The 23,746-nt window shown below is 41.0% G+C and overlaps 2 protein-coding genes across 2 annotated transcripts; both read left to right on the top strand.

Moving 5' to 3' along the window:
• Positions 1 to 13,795: 13,795 nt before the first annotated feature.
• LOC311595103 (trace amine-associated receptor 7e-like) lies at positions 13,796 to 14,872 on the top strand (the record flags this gene model as incomplete). Its single annotated transcript, XM_084777473.1, has 1 exon — positions 13,796 to 14,872. The coding sequence occupies one exon, from the start codon at positions 13,796 to 13,798 to the stop codon at positions 14,870 to 14,872; it is 1,077 nt and encodes a 358-aa protein (XP_084633599.1).
• Positions 14,873 to 22,351: 7,479 nt separating this feature from the next.
• On the top strand, positions 22,352 to 23,428 carry LOC311595104 (trace amine-associated receptor 7b; the record flags this gene model as incomplete). The annotated part of the gene is made up of 1 exon (XM_084777474.1): positions 22,352 to 23,428. One exon carries the CDS (start codon positions 22,352 to 22,354, stop codon positions 23,426 to 23,428), a length of 1,077 nt encoding a protein of 358 aa, XP_084633600.1.
• Between the last annotated feature and the right edge of the window lie 318 nt (positions 23,429 to 23,746).

The following is a 23,746-nucleotide window of genomic DNA, read 5'->3' as shown; positions in this document are numbered from 1 at the left end:
TTGTCACTGGCCAAATCTTGAGAGAGAATTCCTCCACCACCAACTTATTTCCTGAGTAGATTCTTGGTTGAGTTCAGGATTGAAAAGAGACTCACAATAGAATATCATCAGCGGGAAACTGAGTTCCCAGAATGTCCTGTAAAGTGATGAATTAATGTGATTTTTAAGGTCAGGAATTGTAAGCTAAGATATTTATGTATTAACTGACATCTACTCAATTTCTTACAGAGGAAAAGATAAATGGTATTACAGATAGTAACATCTCTTCAGTGACCTGCTTTCTAGGGAGGAAACATTCAGAGGAATGGTCACATTTCCAAAGCTTTGCAAGTTTTAAGATGTTTAAATCAAAAATTTAAGATGGCCCTTCTTATTCATGCAAGTTATAAATGAGCTGATCCTTCACTTATTTTGTAAAGTTTCTAAAGATTTTCATGGGTTTTCCAAAATGTCCTTAAGTGTGAAATTAATAGTGGGTTCAGAGGAAGAAAACATGAGACAAAGGTAAAAATATTCAGTCACTCAGACTCTGGAAATCACATTTTCTTAGGCTCTGCAGATGTATTTCTAATGCCCTCTCCTGAAAATAGCTGAATTCCTTGTATATTCTACTTGGTAAAGCCAGATGTATATTTTGAGATGTTTTGGTTTATAATAAACTAGAAGGCAATATACTGCAGATGAGTAGTCAAACCCCATATTCTATTCTCTATCATTTTGTTTCAGACAAGAAAATTACAAAACCCCAAGCCTTAGGCTGGAGAGATGGCTGCGTAGTTCATAGCACTGGCTGCTCCTCCTGATGACCAGGATTCATGGCCCAGCATCCATGGCAGCTCACAACCATAGGTCATTATAGTCCTGTGTGTAACTCTGGCTTCCTCAGGCACTTCAGTCTCATGGTACACAGATGTATATGCAAGCAAAACATCCTTACATATAGTAGAAAAGTAAAGAAAAATATCTGAGTCTACTATGAGTGCTAAGGTTATTGATCTATATTGAAATACTCTTGTCTGCTAACTTTTTCCCAATTTCAGTTTTGATATAGACCATGACTATTTTTAGTGTATGCTGTCTTTTACCCTCAGACCTATTTTATACTGGGAAAGCTTTCCCTTCGCTGTGATACTATATCTGATTTTTATTTGTGACAGTGTCTTTCCCTATAGCTCTGACTAACTTCAGGCAATCCCTGTGCTTTAAGTTCCTGAACTTTGTAATTAGAGGTTTAAGCTACCACTGCCTGGGGCCAGCCCCAGGGTCAGGGATGGGGCCTCAAGGAGAATGGATGCAGAGAGGTGAGAGGGTGAACAGAAGTAAATGGAGGACCGAGCCAGGCACAGGGATCGGGAGGAGTTTACAGCCTGATTGACTGGCAGTCAGAATGCTTCTTTATTTATACAGAACTTAGTAGGCATAGATCTAAGCGTGTGTGTGTGTGTGTGTGTGTGTGTGTGTGTGTGTGTGTGTGTGTGTGTCTGGACACACATTTTAACTTCCTCTTGGTTATAAGTTAAGTTTTCATTGACAAACCATGACAGGACAGAATTACCATTTATAATCACTTTCACTCATCATCTCTACAACCCAATTGTTAATAATAAAGCATGGCATATTTTGCAAAAGCATGACAGCCCATTCTCAGGCTGGTAGCTCTTGTGGTTTCAAGGGCACTAGACAGAAACAAACTCTCCATGCCAGCCTGGGAAGATTGTCATGTCCCAAGCAATGTATTATCAAAAATACTTTTTTAAATATTTTAAGTGGATAAACAACTTTATTTTTTGCTTGTTTGTTTTTTGTTAAAACATCAATCTAGACCTAAAAACATCTTAACCCCTAAACAATTAATCTTAATTATAAAACTAACTATCTGGTCTTCAATCCCATCAGAAACTTGAGAAGGAATAAAATTGATTACCTGAGTGTACAGAGAATGCAGGTTAGTAGCTTTCCATATGAGAAGATGACAGAGACAGTTTGCTACCTGAACAGTCGCCTAAAACTCTCTATAACATTGGAGAAACATCTTCAGCCTTCTGGCCTAGTATATCTGACAGACATATCTGTGAGGCAGAATCTATTGAGGACTTTCTTACCCTGTCTTGGTAGAGTTTGGCCTGCATCCAAACTTGCCTTTTTTAAGGCAGAATTTTGTCTGTGGTAGAAACAAGGACATTTTGTCCAGTGGCCTGTTTGCCACATTTGAAGCCATCTCCATAAAGAGGTTCTTTGATGCTCATCATCCTCTTTGAGGTAGGCTGGGTGTTGACAGGCGCTAACCTGTCTCATTTTCAGTGAATCTTTAAAATAACAAAAAACATTTTAAATGCCATATTCTATATGTTTCTGAGGTTTTTAAAGACCTTGTCTAACTATTTTACCTTGTCTTTCTATAGAATCATATCTATCTGTTGCATCTAAGGTGTATAGTCTTTTGATAAAAAGTAGACTAGTAATTGATATAACCATGAGTTGACCAACTAACAATTAACTTGTATAACTTATTTATCCTAAACAGCCTGCAATAGCACTTTCAAAGTATTGGAAGTAAACTTTGTATTATATTTGAGTTATATGGTTACAATAACTCATATTAGAGTAAAATATCTAATGTGTGTAAACAATTATCTTACATTTGAATTCTATACCATGTATCAAAAGTTAAACTTATTTTGTATCTATATACAAAATTCTATACTAGTGAATTAAAAATAACTTTGTGAGTGACAATTGAGGCATTAAACTGAGGAGTAAATTTGCTAATCTACTTTTTGTTCTACCTTCCCTATATATTTCTATGTCCCCTCTTCTTTCTTTTCAACTCCTATCTCCAAACCTAAGAATGGGAGATAAGAGACATCTCTGAGTTCAACCTTGTGTTCTTTCTAAAGAATACAAATAATAACTTATAACCAGCTCCCATTGAAAATAACCCTCTCTAGCCCAAGAACACAACCAAAAACCTACCCAACCCCCTTAAAGAAAAGGGGGCATTGTTCTCTTAAGGTTTCTTCTGCCTGATTTGGGATGAATAATACCTTTGTAGGGACCCAAATAAAATCGGGGAAAAGGTTAAACAAGCTAGAAATAGCATTTGTGGTCCAGTTTCTAAATGTTGAGAGATTACAGGCTTAATTAGAGTCCTGTGTGGGACATTCTGAAATGCTGGACCAATTGGGATTGGAAGCTCTCTTTGAAGCTGTCCTGGGAGCTGTCATGTTTTTGTGAGGATCCCAAACTGAAGCACTTGGTGCTGGAACATGAAGGATGCAGGATGTCAGTGACCAGCTTGCTGAGAGGAATGTATCCTATCAGGTCTGATCCAGTGTCAGTGTCTGCTTCTTTTGTTCTGAAAGCATATAATTTCTCACAAGCATTATACAGTCCTAAAATTATAAGTGTATGAGATGTGCATGATGCACAGAACAATTAAGGCTGGTTTTCTGCTCTTTGTATGAGCAGGAAAAAAAAGACATCTGTAAAATTCATTCATGCCATATGAAGAATGGTATCTAATAATAATAATTCATAGGGTTCTGTAGCCAACAAGAATCATCGTCCATGCCTATATATTCATGCCTCAGCCAGTCTCAGAGCTATTCCCATATAGTGGGATTAGCAATATAAGTTACCTGCTTGTTCTGCAGTTTAAAAATTTCACATCCTGACTGTATTCCCCTCCCTCATCCCCTCTGAACACCCCCTCCCTCCTTCATCCCCTCTCCCTCCCTTCCCTAGTCCTCAGAAAAGGGAGCCTTCCTCCCCTAACATATGACCTCAGCCTATCAAGTCTCATCTGTACTACTTGTAACCTCTCCCTCTGTAGCCTGGCAAGGCCATTGTGCCAGGCAGAAGTGATCTAAGTTCGGTGACCAGAGTATATGTCCAAAGTAGTCCCTACTCTCCACATTTTGGGATCCACAAGGAGACTGTACTGCTACATCTGAGTAGAAGGTCTAGGTCCACATCATACATAGTCCTTGGTTGATGTTTCAGTCTCTGTATAGTAGTGTAGTTAATATGTAGCCTATATTATGTGGCTAATATCTGCTTATGAGTGAGTATATACCATGCATGCCTTTCTGGATCTGGGTTACCTCACTTAGAATGATCTTTTATAGTTCCATCTATTTGCCTGCAACTTTCAAATTTTCCTTGTTTTTAATGGCTAAATAGTATTCCATTGTGTAAATGTACCACAGTTTCTTTATCCATTCTTTGGTTGAGGGACATCTAGGCTATTTCTAGATTCTGGCTATTATAAATAAGGCTGCTATGAGCATAGTTGAGCAAATGACCTTGGATGGTGGAGCATCTTTTGGGTATATTCCCAGTAGTAGTATGGCTGGGTCTTGAGGTAGAATTATTTCCAATTTCCTGTGAAAGCACCAGATTTATTTTCAGAGTGGTTGTACAAGTTTATACTCCCACCAGCAATGAAGGAGTGTTCCCCCTTTTCCACATCCTCACAAGCATGTGTTGCCACCTGAGTTTTTGATCTTAGTCACAGGGATAGGTGTAAGATGGAATCTCTGAGTTGTTTTGAGTTGCATTTACCTGATAACTAGGGATGTTGAGCATTTCCTTAAGTGTTTCTCAGCCATTCAATGTTCCTCTGTGGGGAATTCTCTGTTTAGTTCTGTACCCCATTTTCAAATTGGATTATTTGGTTTGGTGGCATTTAATTTCTTTATATATTTTGGATATTAGCCCTTTGTCTGATGTAGGTTTGGTGAAGATCTTTTCCCAATCTGTGGGCTGTCATTTTATTCTGTTGTCAGTTTCCTATGCCTTACAGAAGCTTTTCACTTTCATAAGGTCCCATTTATTAATGGTTGATCTTAGGGCCTGACCTGTTGTAGTTCTGTTCAGGAAGTTGTGTTCTGTGCCAATGAGCTCAAGGCTCTTCCCCACTTTTTCTTTTGACAGATTTAGTGTGTCTGGTTTTATGCTGAGGCCTTTAATGCACCACAGTTTCATGTGTGCTGTTAAGTTGCTAGTATGGGATCTCTCCAGTTTCTTTATAAAGGCACTTAGTGCTTTGAACTTTCCTGTTAGCACTGCTTTCATTGTGTCCCATAAATTTGGGTATGCTGTACCTTCAGTTTCATTGAATTCTAGGAAGTTTTTAATTTCTCTTTTTATTTTGTCACTTACCTAGATGTCATTGAGTAGGGAATTGTTCAGTTTCCATGAGTTTGTAGGCTTTCAGTTGTTTCTTTTGTTGTTGAGTTCCAGCTTTAATCCATGGTGATCTGATAAGATGCAAAAAATTATTTCCATTTTCTTCTATCTGTTGAGGTTTGCTCTGTGACCAAGTATGTGGTCAATTTTGGAGAATGTTCCATGAGGTGCTGAAAATAAGTGGTATTGTTTTGTGTTTGGGTGGATTCTGTAGATATCAGGTTGGTCCATTTGTTTCGTGATGTCTATTAGTTTCCTTTTTTCCCCCATTTAGTTTATGTCTTGATGGTCTACCTCTTAGGGAAAGAGGGGTGTTGAAGTCTCCCACTATTAATGTGTGGGGTTTGATGTGTGATTTAAGCTTTAGTAATGATTCTTTTATGAATGTGGGTGCTCCTGCATTTGGGGCATAGATGTTCATAGTTGAGACATTATCCTTTGATGAGGATATAGTGACCTTCTCCATCTCTTTTGATTAGTTTTGGTTGAAAGTCTATTTTGTTAGATACTAGAATGGCTCCTCCAGCTTCTTTCTTAGGTCCATTTGCTTACAATTCAGTTTTCCAACCCTTTAATCTGAGGTAATGCCTACCTTTACTGCTGAGGTGTGTTTCTTGTATGCAACAGAATGATGGATCCTGTTTTCGCATCCATTTTGTCATCCTGTGTCTTTTTACTGGGGAGTTGAGGCCATTGATGTTAAGAGATATTAATGACCAGTGGTTGTTAGGTCCTTTTATTTTGATGTTGGTGGTGGCAAAGTGTGTATGTTTCTGTGTTTTGAATTTGTGGTTGTGGAGTTATTTATTTCCTGTGTTTTCCTGGGTGTAATTTGCCTTTTTGAGTTGGCGGTTTCCTTCTAGTATCTTCTGTAGGTCTGGATTTGTGGTCAGGTACTCATTAAACCTGGTTTTGTCATGGAATATCTTGTGGAGGAATATCTTGAATGAATGGATGTAACAACTGTCAATAAAGCACTGTATCCAATCAGCTGGGCAGAAGGACAGGAATTGGAAAGTGAGTCATCCTGGGCAGGGGGTGGAGCCAGGAGTTGATAGTTAAGAGTTGATAGTTGACAGTTCATGGAGGGAGTTGGAGGAGAGAAGCCACCTGAGGAAGATCAGATTGGCAAGTGCTTGGGGATATATGTAGGTTATGAGGATTAAAGTAGTTTATTTTGTTTATTGTTAGATTAGTAGCAGTTTAGATTCTGCCCAGCATAGTGCTTGCAGCTTTGAATTACTTTTCAGTCTCTTTGTGTCAGTTATTGGCTTCCTAGGCTGAAAAGTTACAATTTATTGTAACACTATCTTGTTTTCTCCAGCTTTGATGATTGAAAGTTTTGTTGGATACAGTAGTCTGGGTTGACATCTGTGATCTCTTAATGTTGGCATGACTTCCATCAAGGCCCTTCTAGCTTTTATAGTTTCTGTTGAGAAATCAGGTGTGATTCTGATGGGTTTGCCTTTATATATGACTTGACCTTTTTCTCTTGCAGGGTTTAATATTCTTTCTTTGTTCTGTACATTGAACGTTTTGATTATTATATGGTGGGAAGATTTTCTTTTCTGGTTGAATCTATTTGGAGTTCTGTAAGCTTCATGTATGTTTATGGGGATCTCTTTCTTTAGGTTGGGGAACTTTTCTTCTATGATTTTGTCGAAAATGTTTTCTGGGCCTTGGAACTTCGAGTCTTCTCCTTCTATTCCTATTATTCTCACATTGGCCTCTTGATAGTGTCTCAAATTTCTTGGGTGTTTTGTGTCAGGAACTTTTGAGTTTTAATGTTTTCTTTGATTGACGTATCGATAATTCTGATGGTATCTTCCACACTTGAAATTCCCTCTTCTATCTCTTGTATTGGGTTGGTGTGGCTTTATGACCATTGTTCCTGTTATCTTCCCTGTGTTGTCCAGCTCTAAGATTGACTCAGCTTGTGTTTCCTTTGTTGCTTCTAATTCCCTCTTTAGATCTTGAATAGTCTTATTCATTTCTTGCTCCCATCTGATTGAATTTTACTGTAATTCTTTGTAGAATCCATTCAATTATTTTATCTGTTTGGATGCATTTTCCTGTAGCTCTTTGTAGGATTTGTTCAATTGCTTCATGTGTTTGAGTGTATTTTCCTGTATTTGTTTGAGTAACTTATTCTCCTCTTTCAATACTTCTATCATTTCATCACTTCAGATTTGAAGTCTTCTCCTTGAGCTTCATGGGTGTTCATATCTCCAGGGCTTGATATAGTGGAAACACTGGTTTCCAGTGCTGTTATATGGCACTGAGTTTCATTGATAGTCTTCTTGCACTGTCCTCTAAGCATCTGGTTGTCTCTGGTGTTAGCAGGCCTAGAGGTTTCTCCAATGAGGTCGCTATCTGTGTCTCACGTTGGCCAGACTAGTTGGGAGCAAGTAAAGGGAGCTCCAAGCCAAAGTTTGTTTGCTAGGGCTCCCCAGAGGCTTCCTCACGATGTTGCACAGTGGATGTTAGAGCCTGTACCCAGCTCAGCTCAGCTAGATTCCCTGACTGCATCCCAGTTGGATCAGGCAGAAGAGGACTGGGCTGATAGATTTCCAGTGCAAAGGTGCTCAGGTGCCCTACAGTCCTTTTCAAGATGACAGGGCTCTGCCTATCTGCTCTGTGTTCCAGATGGGCTAGGCCAGTAAGCAGCTGAGGGGGATATGAGAGATTAAAGCTTGAATTTGCTTGGGTGCCCAAAAGAACTTTTTGAGATGACAACAAATGTGAGTCTTGATCTGCGACAGACTCAGCTCTGTCTATATGCTCTGTATCTCAGATGGGCCAGGCTGGTAAGCAGGTGGGCATCTGCGGGGGCCAGAGCCCAAACCTGCTGGTGTGTTCTACAGGCTTTTTTTTTTGAAATGATAGGGCTCTGTTTATCTGCTCTGTGCTCTGGTTGGGCTAGGCCTGTAAGCTGCTGGCCTTTAGAGAGAGATTTGAGCTCAAAGCTGCTCATGGAAGAGCAGCTAATGTGGGGTGTGGCCCACACAAGTCTCTGCTCTGCATGTCTTCTCTGTGACCTAGATGGATCAGGCCAATAAACTGCAAGTGAGCAAGGTGAGATCAGGGCCAGAAGCTGCTAGCAAGATAGCAGCTAATGTGAATTACGGCCTGAGCCGGTCTCTGCTCAACCTGTTTGCTTTGTGTCTTAGCTGTGTGAGAGCAGTATGCTTCAGGCAGGTAGGCAGAGACATACCAAGGCCCAAACTTATTCAGATTGTGGCCTGTGCCTGGATTCAGCTCTGCCTGTATGCTCCATGTTACAGATGGGCCCAGCTGGTAAGCAGAGGGGGAGGGGGGATGGGCTGTGAGAAATCAGAACTCCAAGCTGTTCAGATGCTCCACAAGCAGGCCCTCTTGAGATGACAGGGCTCTGCCTATCTGCTCTGTGATCCAGCTGGGCTAGGCTGGTAAGCAGCTGGGGGAATGAGAGGGATCAGAGCACAATGGTGCTTGGGTGCCCCACACTCTTTCTCAAGAGGCACTGGATTGTGTCCAGTGCAGGGACTTAGCTCTCCCTGTCCACTCCCTATCCTGGATCCGGCAAGCAGTAGACAGGTGGAGAGAGCCTAAAGCTGCATGGATATCATGCAGTCCTTGACAAGATGGTGGCTAATGTGGGCTGTTTCCTGGGATTTTTCTGTGGGTTAGCTGGGTGGCCAGGAGTTGGACCCATCCAGGCTCCCCACAATGTGGATCCCTCTCACCTGTGAATCTGCAGCACTGGTGCTTTGTAGTTCTCAGTTTGGTCTTTAGGTCACTGTGCAGTCCTGGGTGTCCTGGTAATCAGATGCAGTGTGTGATTGGTGTTGCCATATTGGATCCTTCTGTATTATCAAATTATAATGGTCAGAGCGCCAACTGTGATTAGACCCAGGAAAAGTCTTCAGGCCAAAGCTGCTGCACTGTCATTCAATTTCTGGCATAATACAATTTTTATGTCTTACATATTTGTTGAATTTATTTTTATGTCTAATCTTGGTATATTTTGTTCTTTGACACTGCTATGGCACTGTATAAATTAAGATTTTTCTAAGAACAGGAGGTCTTGATATTTTACTCATTTATCATTTATACAAAAAATTCTTTGTTTATTCATATATGGAAGTGGCATTTAATTTGATCTGCTGCCAGGTTCTCTAGCCCACCAAATATTGTTTACCTTTTAAAGTTTGTTTTGATTATCTTGTTCCTGAGTAAGGAACAAGATGTGCCAAAGAATATCTTTGAGTCAGAGCCTCATAAGGAGGTCTCTGACATAATTATTTGAGTCCACAGCCTTCAGGTCATAGGCCAGACCTTCAAGTAGGGACAGATAAAGATATCTCCCTAAAAACAGGAGGAGGAGTATTCCTGGGAAAGCTTAGAGGGCATAAATGATTCATAAGAAAATTTCCATCAATCCAATATCCTCGAGTTGTACAAATAATAAAATCTTCCATCATGCAACAAATAGAGATCAAGGTTAAAAAGTAGGGCACTACACCACAGCGATTGCATCACTAGGCTCAGCCTTGCTGGAGCTTTGTCAAAAGCTGTGCTGGATTTAGGACTCTTGCTGTTCCCTTTAGATAGGGTTGTGTCACACCATACTTGTCGTATTTCCTATTTTCACAGGTTTGAGGAAGCCTGTCTTTGTGTGATTGACAGGTTACTAAAGGTACCTCAGACTCCTTAATATCCCCTGCCAATAGCTCTTCTGTTCAGACCTTAAACATCACCAGTTTGTGATGACTTCAGCTGTTTCAGTAAGAGCTGTATGTGTTCCTCACTTGAGTGGCAGTGTAGACAAACAAAAGCTTCAGCATGGCTGGGGCTTACTGTAATCCTCTGCACTCAAAGGTAACTCTGATGTTAAGTTCCATTCAGCCAAAGTAGCAGTTCCTTTTCCAGTAGCATTTTGTGCTGTCTAGTCTTACATCAACTCGACACAAGCTAGAGTTATCTGAAAGGAGGGAACCTCATTTGTCAAAAGGCTCCCATCACATCTGGGTATGACAATCTTTCTTAACTACTGACTAGTAGGGAAAGGCACAGGATGCTGTGAGTGGTGCAGTCCCTGGGCTCATGTTCCAGGCTCTATAATAAAGCAGGCTAAGCAAGGCATGTTGATCAAGCTAGTAAGCAGCAACCTGCCCTGTCTTCTGCATCAGCTCCTGTCTTAGGTTTCTGGCCTGTTTGAGTTTCTATCCTGACTTCTTTAAGTGAAGATCTGTTGGCTGAATGTGTTGGCTAAAATGAACGCTTTCCTCCACAAGTCGCCTTGGTCCTTGTGATTTATGATGGGGGTGGGGGAAAACACCTGAACCTGTCACGGGAAAAAGAGGAATGAACCTTGAAGAGGTGAAAAATAAAACCTTGATTCTGATAGACTTCATCCACCTGCATGAAAGTTTTGAGAGTCTGATGACTGTTGGTTTAATTTTAAGCATATTTAAGCACAGTAGAATTTTGAAACAAGTTTCCAGGAAACAACCATTCCAATGCCAAGTGCACAATAAACCTTAAGTTGGGACTATGAAGAAACTCTTCTGCAATGTACATGTGACCATGAAGGTGTGGTCTATAGGGGAAAGCTCTAGAATATAGTGTGGTCTCTGACCAAGAAAGCACAGTGATCCACAGGCCACAAAGACCATGGGACAGTCATACTACAGGTCTAGGAACTGAGAACTAGAGATAATGGCCCTGGTAAGGAAGAGTCTAGAACAGACATTCTGTTGGATTTGGGTGAGGTCTGCTGCTACTAATAGCTGAAAGTTCACTGGAACAATAACAGCATCCTTTGGCAGCTGTTCATGTGGACTGCAGGCATCTTATTTTATCTCCTGCACTGAGATGGTTCCCTGTGTGTTTATCAATCTTGGTCTCCCTAGTGCTTATCTGTGACTACAGGACCTTTGTGCCCTCAACACACAGCAATAGCTATCCTGACTAAGACACCGTTTAAACACCCTTGACACATAATTTTCCCATGTCCCCTCCTCAATCATCATACTTTTCTGAATATTTTTATAGAGGCTGGAAAACTGAGTATAAATCTGAATATGCTAGAGCATGGTTAATCTCTAACAATCTCTCACCTGTGCTGCTTTCTTGTGCATGAGCCCTGATTTCAGTGAACAGGTGTTGAGCTGCCCAGTAGCAAACACACCAACACTGGAACTCAAAGCACATGAGACTGAGGGAACTTGAACTTTCAGAAAGTGGCTTGTAAATTTACAGGATGCTTATTCAGTGTTATGGACTACATTAATTTCACCACAAAGCAGAAAATCAGGTAGGGCTGTTCCTCTGTTAGTGACTGTATTTAGGTCAGAAGAGGTCAAATATCATGCCTATTGTCATCATAATCAATGTGAGCCCTCAGAGAGTAAGGGGGCTTCTCCTAAATCTTCCATCCATCACAGAGGAGATGAGGCCCAGGCAGTGCTGCCAAGTTGTTTAGTATAATTTTAAGGCACATAAGTTTTATATAATTTTTTAAAGGAACAATGATTTTTCACTAAGAAAATTAAAATGAAATTTGTATGCGTGTGTGTGTATGAGTGTGTGCCCCATGTATATATTGTTGTTTTGGGTTGGCCTGCCTTCCTGATCCTGTGGGAAGGGGTCCAGCAAACCCACAACTCTGAGGACTGGGAAGGTATCTCAGCTCTGAGGTGGGGCAGTTTCATCCCAGTACCAGAGTCAAGGCACAAATGTTGTTTTTTCATTGGCCTTCCAGGTACTTGGATGGAAGAGAATCCTGGGACTCAGAAGTCCAGGAGCCACACAGCTCTGAGGAAAGGTATTCTAAGACTGGGGAGAATCAGATCCACACAGCTCTGGGGTGGGATAGTATCCCAGGAGTGTCCTGAGACACAGGAGCCCAGAAACCACACAGTTCTGAGAGGAAGCCTCCTCTTACAGAGACATTGCAAGCCGAAGGGGAGGGTTAGCCCAACTCCTGAAGAACTGAGGTTCCTAAGACATTGAGCTCTGTTCCTTCCTTGCTGTTCTCTCTTCTTATCTCTCCTGATAAGATAATCACACTAGGCAGCAAATCTCTTAAAGGGATTTATTAGAGAGGCAAATCCAGGAGAAGGGCATGAATACGGGGTGGCTGCCTCTGGCCCTGGGAGAAGGCAGCAGAGAACTGGGCAGACACAGCCTTCATATAGAATTTTTTAAGGGGGTGGAGCTTTCTTGCGCAAGGATTTCCAGAGTGAGGATTGGTGGGATTACAAGTCCTGGACTTGGGGAGCTCAGGAATTTGTGGCCTTTCTTGTTTGGGGATTGGTTGGTTGTCCTACTCAGAGATTGGTGGGTTTTAGTAGGAAGCTCAGGGATTGGGCAGTTCTCTTGCACAGATATTGGTGGTTTTTGTCCAAACTTTTCACCTGAAATTAGCATAATCTGGGATGAGTCCTACTGAGGGATTGGAGATGGCAGTTGCAGAGGTCTAGAGGTAGAGCTGGGCAGCTGGAGCTTTCCTAGGCAGAATTCTGAGGGGTGCTTTTACACCTTCCCGAAATTTTATGTGTCCAATGTCAAAAATATACAGCAATGTTGTTTTGATTTTATACAAACAACAATATTTCTACAATGAAGGAAATACATTTTAATGTGAAACATTTAAAGTCTAGTTTACAAGAACATATGGAAAAAAAAAAACAGGACTAACACTGTCCAGACATTGAAAGGAACAACCTTTTCTGAGTTTAGCCAGATTCTATATCAGTATTCTGGGAGGGAAACAAACATTTCTCAAGTAAAAAGCAAGTATACACCAGCAGCCCACACTCTGAAGATTCCTGCCACATCGGATCTGTGCAGTGTCTTCCAGTGATTCCATGACAAAAAACAGAGCACACGGGAAAGAAACTCCTACTTGTTTTAATACCCTCCTTGCTTCATTCCAGGAGTGAATTCTGGAAGTGGACGCCCTCACTGTTCCAAACCAAAAAGATTAAAGCTGAAAGTGTGGAAAAGTAGGTGTTGTCAAGACTCCATGTGTTATTTCTTTAGTACAACCACTGCTTTAAAAACAGAAGGAATTTTGACCACTTTCAATATAGAGTCACTGATACAATTTTGACAACAGGGAAAGCCATCTCTAATAAAAGAACAAAATTCAACTTCTGAACACAGTTCTGTTGGGACAGGTATCACATCCACCTACATTATAGGGAAAGGTCATTAGATCCATCAAATTAGAAGGGAGAACGTGAATGTTGCATAAACAGCATGTTACTCACAAGCTCTCACTTATCTCATCTTACACCAGGGGAATTCAGTCCTAGGGACACTGTATTTGTCATCATTAAGCCACTTTCCTAAGGACTAGGAGTGATTAGGGCATTAATGTAGGTTAGATAAATAAGCTGAGATTGCAAATAGAAGGTGACGTTTAAATGTACATCTCAGAGCAGACTAGTGTTTTCAGGAAGTACAGAAATAGATGAAAGAGAGAAAACATAGACTTAAAAGCATTCATGTAATTAGGAAGGTTACTGTGAATTAGGAAGGAGATCATTTTAGGAAATGAAAATGCACTAGCAAAGACATTCTGAATTTTAATTCTGAAGATTTTGGAATAGCACTCATGGCAGCAGATGATGACAGTTATCCCTGGGATCAAAGCAGCATCCTGAGCAGAGACCTGCTCTCTGCCACATCTGCCCAGCTGTGCTATGAGAAGCTGAACACTTCCTGTGTCAGGATCCCGTACTCCACAGGCCCTCGCCTCATCCTCTATGCAGTCTTTGGCTTTGGGACTGTGCTGGCTGTGTGTGGAAACCTCCTGGTGATGACATCAATTCTTCATTTCAGGCAGCTGCACTCTCCTGCCAACTTCCTGGTGGCATCCCTGGCCTGTGCTGACTTCCTGGTGGGACTGACAGTGATGCCCTTCAGCACAGTGAGGTCTGTGGAGGGATGCTGGTACTTTGGGGAGATTTACTGTAAATTACACAGTTGTTTTGATGTATGGTTCTGTTATTCTTCTATCTTTCACTTGAGCTTCATCTCTGTGGACAGATATATTGCAGTCAGTGACCCCCTGATCTACCCCACCAGGTTCACGATATCTGTCTCTGGCATGTGCATCCTCTTCTCCTGGCTTCTGCCAATCATCTATGGTTGTTCCCTCCTTTACTCAGGAGCAAGTGAAGCAGGGCTGGAGGATCTTGTCAGTGCCCTCACCTGTGTGGGGGGTTGTCAAGTCGCTGTAAATCAAACCTGGGTCTTCATCCATTTTACATTATTTTTCATTCCCTCACTTGTGATGATAACTGTCTACTCTAAGATTTTCCTCATTGCTAAACAGCAGGCTCAGAAGATTGAGAAGATGAGTGACCAGACTGCCAATGCAGCAGAGAGCTACAAGGACAGGGTGGCCAAGAGAGAGAGGAAGGCAGCCAAAACCCTGGGAATCGCAGTGGCTGCCTTCCTCCTTTCCTGGCTCCCATACTTCATTGACACCATCATTGATGCCTTCCTAGGATTCATCACTCCCACGTATGTGTATGAAATACTAGTTTGGATTGCTTACTCTAACTCAGCCATGAATCCTTTGATTTATGCATTTTTTTATCCTTGGTTTCGTAAGGCCATCAGAATGATAGTCACTGGCCAAATCCTGAGAGAGAATTCCTCCACCACTAATTTGTTTCCTGAGTAGATTCTTGGTTGAGTTGGGGAGTGAAAAGAGATTCACAAAAGAACATAATTTAATTACTGGGGGAAGTGTGTACCCAGAATGCTCCTGTAAAGTGATGAGTTATGCTTTGCTGTGACTCAAGTGTGTAAATCCGGGTGATAGTTTTTAATTATTAAATGTAAGATTAATTTCTAGGTGTAATGGAGTCAGAGGACCCTAGCTCTAAGCACTTTCCACTGTGTTTTGTGTTGGTTAGTCTTGCTTGGTTTCCGTGGATCCATGCCTACTTGCCAGTTTTCCTGACTTTCTACAGTTCTAATTGTTGGCTCTTGTAAAACATATTAAATCTCAAAAATGAATATATATTCTTTAAATCCTTTCACGGTATGTTTCTAATACAACACAAATGAACCAGTGAGACCCAGGGGCCCTTCTTGCTCATAGAAAGGAGATATATTGGTCTCTGTTATCTGAGGCCTAGATTTGTGCATTCAAATATGTTTAAGGTCAGGATGTATAAACCAAGATGTCTATGCATTAACTAACATCTACTCAGTTGCTTACAGAGGAAAAGAAAAGCTTTTTTTACAGATAGCAGCATCTGTTCAGTGACCTGCTCTCTAGGGAGGAAGCACACAGAGGAATGGTCTCAGTCCTAAAGCTTTACACGTTGTAAATTGTTTAAATCAAGGATTTTAAGATGGTCCTTAGTTAATCACTATGATTTATACATGAGCTGATCTTTCACTCATTTTATAAGTTTTAAAGATTTTCATAGGTTTTAACAGATGTGCATAAAAGTGAAATTAATAGTGTGTTCAGAAGAAGAAAACACGGAGATAAAGGGCAAAATTTGCAGTCACACAGAGTCTAGAAACCACATCTTATTTGGGTCTGTGGATATATTTCTAATGCCTCCTCCTGTAAAGATTTGAATTCCTTGTATAATTTACTCTGGACAAAGCCAATTGGCTATGTTTGTAATTTTTTTTATTATAAACTAGAGGTCAGTAGATAGCAGAGGAATAATCAACCCCCACATTCCACTCTTTATTAGTTTGATAAATGAAATTACAAAACTCCAAACCTTAGGCTGGAGAGATGGCTGGGCAGTAAAGTGAACCTCCTGAGTCCTGGATTCATGGCCCAGCATCTATGGCATCTCACAGCCATAGGTCACTATAGTCCTGTGTGTAACTCTGGCGCCCTCGGGCACTTCAGTCTCATGGTATACAAACATACATGCAAGGAAACCATTGCTATAAACAGTACAGAAATAGAGAAAAATATTGAGACTTGTTGAATGGAGCGCCCTTTGAGGCATTTTTTTCCTTAGCCTCAGTTCTTCAGAGCTCTTGGGAAGCAAGCTGGGGAAGGCTTGTCCCAAGAACCTGGTGACATAGAAGGCTGAGATTTGTGTTGGGGTGGATGTGGCCACCTGTGAGTTCTTGGGCAGAGAGCAGCCAGGTCCTCAAGTTCTCCTCTGCAGGGAGGGCACTCTTTGTTTCTGAGTCCTTCTGTGAAGATTCCAAACCCTGGACTTGAGTAAGCACAGGGTAGCTGAGCATATTTAGCCAAAATAAGACAGCTGAGAGACAAACAACTAGGTTTTAATTCGCTATCTTCCTTGAGTTCCATCTACCAACAAGAGTTCAAAATAAACTCGTGTCTTTATAAAAGGGGCAAGGACAAGGGGCTAAAAGAAAAGAAGAGACAGGAGAGCATCCCTAACTCAGGGACCCCTGGTTTTTAAAGGCCTGGTATGTAAATTGCAGGAGGTGTGCCCAGGGCATCCAGGGGGAGGGGCAGGGTGGGGCCTGCCTCTGGGATGCATTCTGGGCAGCTTTGAAATGTTTCTCTGAAAGGAGGCAGCATCTTGACACCTTTTGGCCCTAGGCCTTTGTGGTCTTCTGGCAGCAGGAGAGAGGTGCTCTCCTTCTTCCAAGCCTAGAAAGCTGGCCTACCACAAGGATGAGCCTTGGACCTCTGCTGGCTGGCAATGGTCCACAATTCCCTCTCTCTTTTTTCCTAAGGGGGAAAAAAGTGTCATCATTGTGTTTCCAACCCTGGGGATTGTTTGGTATGGACCCAGGACCCAGCAGGCAGTGACCTCAGCAATATTCTTCATCTGTTGTTTTAAAAATTGGATAAGGCAGGGTGTGAGGAGAAACAGATTTGTGAGATGCAGAAAGATTATGTCAAGCTGAACTGGGAAAGTTATTCATGGGCTCAAAGAACTGCTTAGACCCACTAGTAGACAGCTTCTGCCTGTGCTCGGTGCCCACTGCTCTTTTTACAGTTTGGTACTTGGATCTACCTTGTGTTGGCTGTCTCCATTCTTTAACACACGGGCTCTCAACCTGTGTGTTGTGACTCCTTTGGGGGTCAAAGCACATTTTCATTGGGGGGGTCACATTGTCATACGTCCTACAAATTAGACACTTACATTACGATTCCTAACAGTGGAAGAGTTATAGGTAGGAAGTAGCAGCAAAATAGTTTTACAGTTTATCTCCACAAATGGGGAACTGTAGCAAACATGTGTCAATCTTCCTTGTGTGTCCTGCTCTTGCTTGTACATCTGTGCACCGCATGCATTTTGGTGCCCGTGGAGATCAGAACATGGTATCAGATCCCGTGGGACTGCAGTTACAGAGAGTGGAGAACTACCATGTGAGTAATGAGAACTGGACCGAGGTCCTCTGAAAGAGCCACGAGTGTTCTTAACCCCTGAGCCATCTCTCCACCACTTAGAGATTGTCTTTGGTGGAATTTTTTGTTTACATTTTCCCTGAAATTTTGTGTGTCCAATGTCATAATATGCAGTAATGCTGTCTTTATTTTCTACAAACAGCAATACTGATAAAAATACCTCAAGGTAGAATAAGATATGGAGAAAAAAATAGATTATTTAAGAAATGATATTGTAGTATAGTGCTGTTTAAAAACTTAGGAAGTTACCTATATCTTTCACACAATTACAATTAATTCCATTGGATGTCAAATATTAGAAGAAAATGTTGGTTTTATTTCTTAAACAAAATGTTAATTTATATTATGAAGTATAAACAGATTTATGATACTAGTCACAGAAATGGAAACTAAGGAGATATACAAATATGGAAAATTATGACCTATAGAAATGGCACATGAAAAATCCAACACCCATGCATGTTTAAAGATTTGGAGAGATCAAGCATACAAGGCACTTACTTAAACATAATAAAGGCCATATACAGCAAGCCAATAGCCAACATCAAATTAAATGGGAAGAAACTCAAGGAAATTCCTCAAAAATCTGGGACGAGACAAGGGTGCCACTTTTTTTCATAGCCTTTCAATATAGTTCTTGAAATTCTAGCCAGAGCAATAAGGAGATTAAGGGATCCAAAATTAACTCAAAAAGTCAGTAGCCTTTCTATATACAAATGGCAATCATGCTGAAAAAAAAATTAGGGAAACTATACCCTTCACAATAACCACAGCCAATATAGTATCTAGGAGTAACCCTAACCAAGCAAGTGAAAGACTTGTTTGAAAAAAACTTCAAATCTCTGAAGAAGAAGATTGAAGATGACATCAGAAGATGGAAAGATCTCCCTTGTTCATGGATCAGGAGAATTAACATAGTAAAAATGGCCATCTTACCAAAAGCAATTCACAGATTCAATGCAATTCCTATCAAAATACCTACACATTTTTAAAGACATTGAAAGATTAATTCTCAATTTCATATGGAAAAACAAAAACAAAAACAAAACAGAATAGCTAAAACAATGCTGTACAATAAAAGATCCTCCGGAGGAATCTTCATACCTGATCTCAAGCTGTTCTATAGAGCAACAGTAATTAAAACAGCATGATACTGGCATAGCAATAGGCTGTTTGACGAATGGAATTGAATAAAAGACCCAGAAATAAATCCACAAACATATGGACACTTGATTTTTGACAAAGAAGCCAAATCCACTCAATGGAAAAGGATAGCATCTTCAACCAATGGTGCTGGTCTAACTGGATGTCTACATGTAGAAAGATGCAAGTAGATCCATATTTATCACCATGCACAAAACTCTAGCCCAAGTGGTTTAAAGACCTCAACATAAAACCAGAGACACTAAATCTGTTAGAAGAAAAAGTGGGGAAGAGCCTGGAACTCATTGACACAGGAGACAACTTCCTAAACAGAACACCAACAGCCCAGGCTCTAAGGTCAACAATTAACAAATGGAACCTCATGAGGCTTAGAATCTTCTGTAAGGCAGAAGACACTGTCAACAGAACACAGCGACAACCTACAGACTGGGAAAAGATCTTCACCAGGCCTACATCTGACAAAGGACTAATATTAAAAAAAAATATAAAGACCTCAAGAAATTAAACACCACCAAACCAAATAACTCAATTAAGAAATGGGGGCCTGGAGAGTGGCTCAGTTAAGAGTGCTTCCCTCTCTTCCAAAGGTCCTGAGTTCAATTCTCAGCAACCACATGGTGGCTCACAACTATCTACAGCGACATCTGGTGCCCTCTTCTGGTGGGCAGGCATACATGAAGGTGAAACACTGTATACTTAAATAAATAAATCTTAAAAAAAAAAAAGAAAGAAAGAAAAGAAAACGAAGAAGAAAAAAAGAGAGAGAGAGAGAAAGAAATGGGGCTCAGAACTAAAGAGAGAATTCTCAACAGAGGAATATCGAATGGCTGAGAAACACTTAAAGAAATACTCAACACCCTTAGTCATCAGAGAAATGCAAATCAAAATGACTCTGAGATTCCGTCTTATACCCACCAGAATGGCTAAGATCAAAAACTCAAGTGACAGCACATTCTAGGGAGGATGTAGAGAACGGAGGAAACTCCTTCATTGCTGGTGTGAGTGCAAACTTGCACAACCACTTTGGAAATCAATCTGGCACTTTCTCAGAATACTGGAAATAGGGCTACCTCAAGACCCAGCTATTCCACTCCTTTGAATATACCCCAAAGATGCTCCATGACACAACAAGGACATATGCTCAACCATGCTCATAGCCACATTGATCATAATAGCCAGAACCTGGAAACTACCTAGATGTCCTTCAATCATAGAATGAATAAAGAAACTTGTACATTTACACTATGGAATACTGCTTAGCTATTAAAAACAAGGAAAATCCTGAATTTTACACGCAAATGGATGGAACTAGAAATCATCATGCTGAGTGACTTAACCCAGGGCCAGAAAGATACACACGGTACATTCTCACTTATAGTTGGATACTAGCCCAACAGAGATGTCCCCTGAAAGTCTTCACTTCGGTCCAGATAGGGATAGATACTGGGACTTCCTACTGGGACTCTAGGTGAGAGAGGTATGGAAGAATGGGGAGATAGAAGAACCCAGGGGTCCAAGAAACCTACAAGAATACCATTAAGGCTGGTGGTTCTGGACCCAGGCAGGTCAGCTCAAACTACTGTACCAACCAAGGACAATGCATGTAGTAAACCTAGAACCCCTAACCAGATCTAACCAATGGACAATAGTGTGGAGAGCAAGGACTGACTCAGACATGAACTCTGGTGCCCCCTATTAGACTACTTCTCCTTGCTTGGGAGACCTGGTGACACTCAGAGGAAGGGTAAGCAGGCTACCAGGAAGAGAACTGATATACTGTGATCTTATAGTGGGGGAAGAGGTCCCTTTCTGTCACAGACCTAGGGAAGGGCAATAGGATGAAAGAGCGAGGGAGTGGAACAGGAAGATACAAGTGAGGTGTTAACAACTGAGATGTAATCTGAATAAATTACTTAAATAAAAATTAGAAGAAGAAAAAAGAAAAAGAAATGGTACATGATCCCTGAGATGTATATTAAAAGAAAGTGGTATGTCTCTAAAATTCATACAATGAAAACAAAATAAATGCTGCCCAATCATAAATTATAAGCAAAATATCTCCAATAATAAGATGGACAGTTTACAATTAAACAGATGTTGGAATATTACTTCTTATCATCATGCTTAGCATGTGCATGCATGACAGCATATGTGCCCATGGAAACCCGAAGAGGACATTGTGAGGTTTCAACAATTACTATCCCTTGTTCTTTGAGAAAAGGTCTCCCGGCTGAGCCTATAGCTTGCTAACACTTCTGGTCTAGCTAGGCCACTTGTTCTGGGCATCCACTGAATCTTCCTTCTGCACTTTGGAATTAAAGGAGAGTAGCCATGTGCACCAGGCATTTACAAGGGTCTGAGGGCCCACACTCCCATCCCCACATATACCCTACCAGCACCTAATTTTCTAGCATCTCCTAGCCATGTAAGCATGGTTTTATTTTGAGTAAGTCATAAATGTAAGTCAGAGTGCACAGCTGTTTTCTTGTTAAGGTAGGCAAATATGAATGATATTATTTTGTGTATAATAATGATTATGAGGATAATGGTGATGATGATGATGATGATGATGTTGTAAATAGTAATGCCAGTGAGACTACAATTAGTTTAAGGGAGTTTCATGTTAGTATGTGCTATAAATGAAAAATTGCTTAACATTCTTTAAATTTTTATGTGAAATATTTAAAGTGTATTTTATAATTACATACCCAAAACTAGTACTAAGACTGTCCAGACATTGAAAGGAAAAACCTTTTCTGCTCTTACCCAGATTCTATAACAGTATTCTGGGAGGGAAACACACATTTTACAAGTAAGAAGGAAGCACACACTAGTAGCCCACACTCTGAGATTCCTGCCACATCGGATCTGTGCAGTGTCTTCCAGTGATTCCAACCGCTAGAAAGAAAACACAAAGAGAGGAAACTCCTACTTGTTTTAACATCCTGCTTGCTTCATTCCATCAACAAATTCTGGCAGTAGATGCACGCACTATTCCAAACAAAAAAGATTAAAGCTGAAAGTGGGGGAAAGTATGTGTCAGGACTCTGCATTTATTTCTTTAACACAAACTAGTGCTTGAAAACAGAAGGAACTGTATGAAGGGATTGTGACTCCTTTCTCTACAGAGTCATTGATAACATTTCTCACAAAGGGGAAAGGCCGTCTCTAGTAAAATAACAAAACCTCAACTTCTGAGCAAAGTTCTGTTGGGACAGGAATCACATCCACCTACATTACAGGGAAAGGTTATTAGATCCATCAAATTAGAAGGTAGAGGGTGGTTGTGCATTAACAACCTGCTATTGACAAACTCTCACTTACCTCACCTTACACCAGGGGATTTCAGTCCCAGGGACACTGTATTTGTCATCATTAGGCCAGAGTGCTTAGGGTACTAATGTAGGTTAGCTAAATAATACTGAAAATTCAAAGGTGAGATTCAAATTTGCATCAAAGAACACACTGGTGCTTTTGAGATGCGAAGAAATGAATGAAGGAGAGAAAACAGATTTAAAAAATTAGGAGGGGGTTAGTGTGAATTAGAAAGATCATTTTAGGATGTGAAAATGCACTAGCAATGACAATCTGTATTTTAATTCTGAAGATTTTGGAATAGCACACATGGCAGCAGAAGATGACAGTTTTCCCTGGGATCAAGGCAGCATCCTGAGCAGAGACCTGCTCTCTGCCACATCTGCCCAGCTGTGCTATGAGAAGCTGAACACTTCCTGTGTCAGAATCCCATACTCCACAGGCCCTCGCCTCATCCTCTATGCAGTCTTTGGCTTTGGGACTGTGCTGGCTGTGTGTGGAAACCTCCTGGTGATGACATCAATTCTTCATTTCAGGCAGCTGCACTCTCCTGCCAACTTCCTGGTGGCATCCCTGGCCTGTGCTGACTTCCTGGTGGGACTGACAGTGATGCCCTTCAGCACAGTGAGGTCTGTGGAGGGATGCTGGTACTTTGGGGAGAATTACTGTAAATTACACACTTGCTTTGATGTATCATTTTGTTACTCTTCTATCTTCCACTTGAGCTTCATCTCTGTGGACAGATATATTGCAGTCAGTGACCCCCTGACCTACCCCACCAGGTTCACTATATCTGTATCTGGCAAGTGCATCCTGTTCTCCTGGCTCCTGTCCATCATCTATGGATTTTCCCTCCTTTACTCAGGAGCAAATGAAGCAGGGCTAGAGGATCTAGTCAGTGCCCTCACCTGTGTGGGCGGTTGTCAATTTACTCTAAATCAAACCTGGGTTTTCATCCATTTTACATTATTTTTCATTCCTTCACTTGTGATGATAACTGTCTACTCTAAGATTTTCCTCATTGCTAAACAGCAGGCTCAGAAGATTGAGAAGATGAGTGACCAGACTGCCAATGCAGCAGAGAGCTACAAGGACAGGGTGGCCAAGAGGGAGAGGAAGGCTGCCAAAACCCTGGGAATCGCAGTGGCTGCCTTCCTCCTTTCCTGGCTCCCATACTTCATTGACACCATCATTGATGCCTTCCTAGACTTCATCACTCCCACGTATGTGTATGAAATACTAATTTGGATTGCTTATTATAACTCAGCCATGAACCCTTTGATTTATGCATTTTTTTATCCTTGGTTTCGTAAGGCCATCAGAATGATAGTCACTGGCCAAATCCTGAGAGAGAATTCCTCCACCACCAACTTGTTTCCTGAGTAGATTCTTGGTTGAGTTGGGGAGTGAAAAGAGATTCACAAAAGAACATAATTTAATTACTGGGGGAAGTGTGTACCCAGAATGCTTCTGTAAAGTGATGAATTATGCTTTGCTGTGACTCAAGTGTGTAAATTCAGGTGATAGTTTTTATTTATTAAATGTAAGATTAATTTCTAAGTGTAATGGAGTCAGAGGACCCTAGCTCTAAGCATTTTCCACTGTGTTTTGTGTTGGTTAGTCTTGCTTGGTTTCCGTGGATCCATGCCTACTTGCCAGTTTTCCTGACTTTGTACAATTCTAATCGTTGGCTCTTGTAAAACA

The sequence above is a fragment of the Acomys minous genome, assembly GCF_964271855.1.
Source record: "Acomys minous genome assembly, chromosome: 3".
Lineage (NCBI taxonomy): Eukaryota > Metazoa > Chordata > Mammalia > Rodentia > Muridae > Acomys > Acomys minous.
Note: the sequence above shows the minus strand (reverse complement) of the source record. Positions and strands in the feature narration are given on the sequence as shown.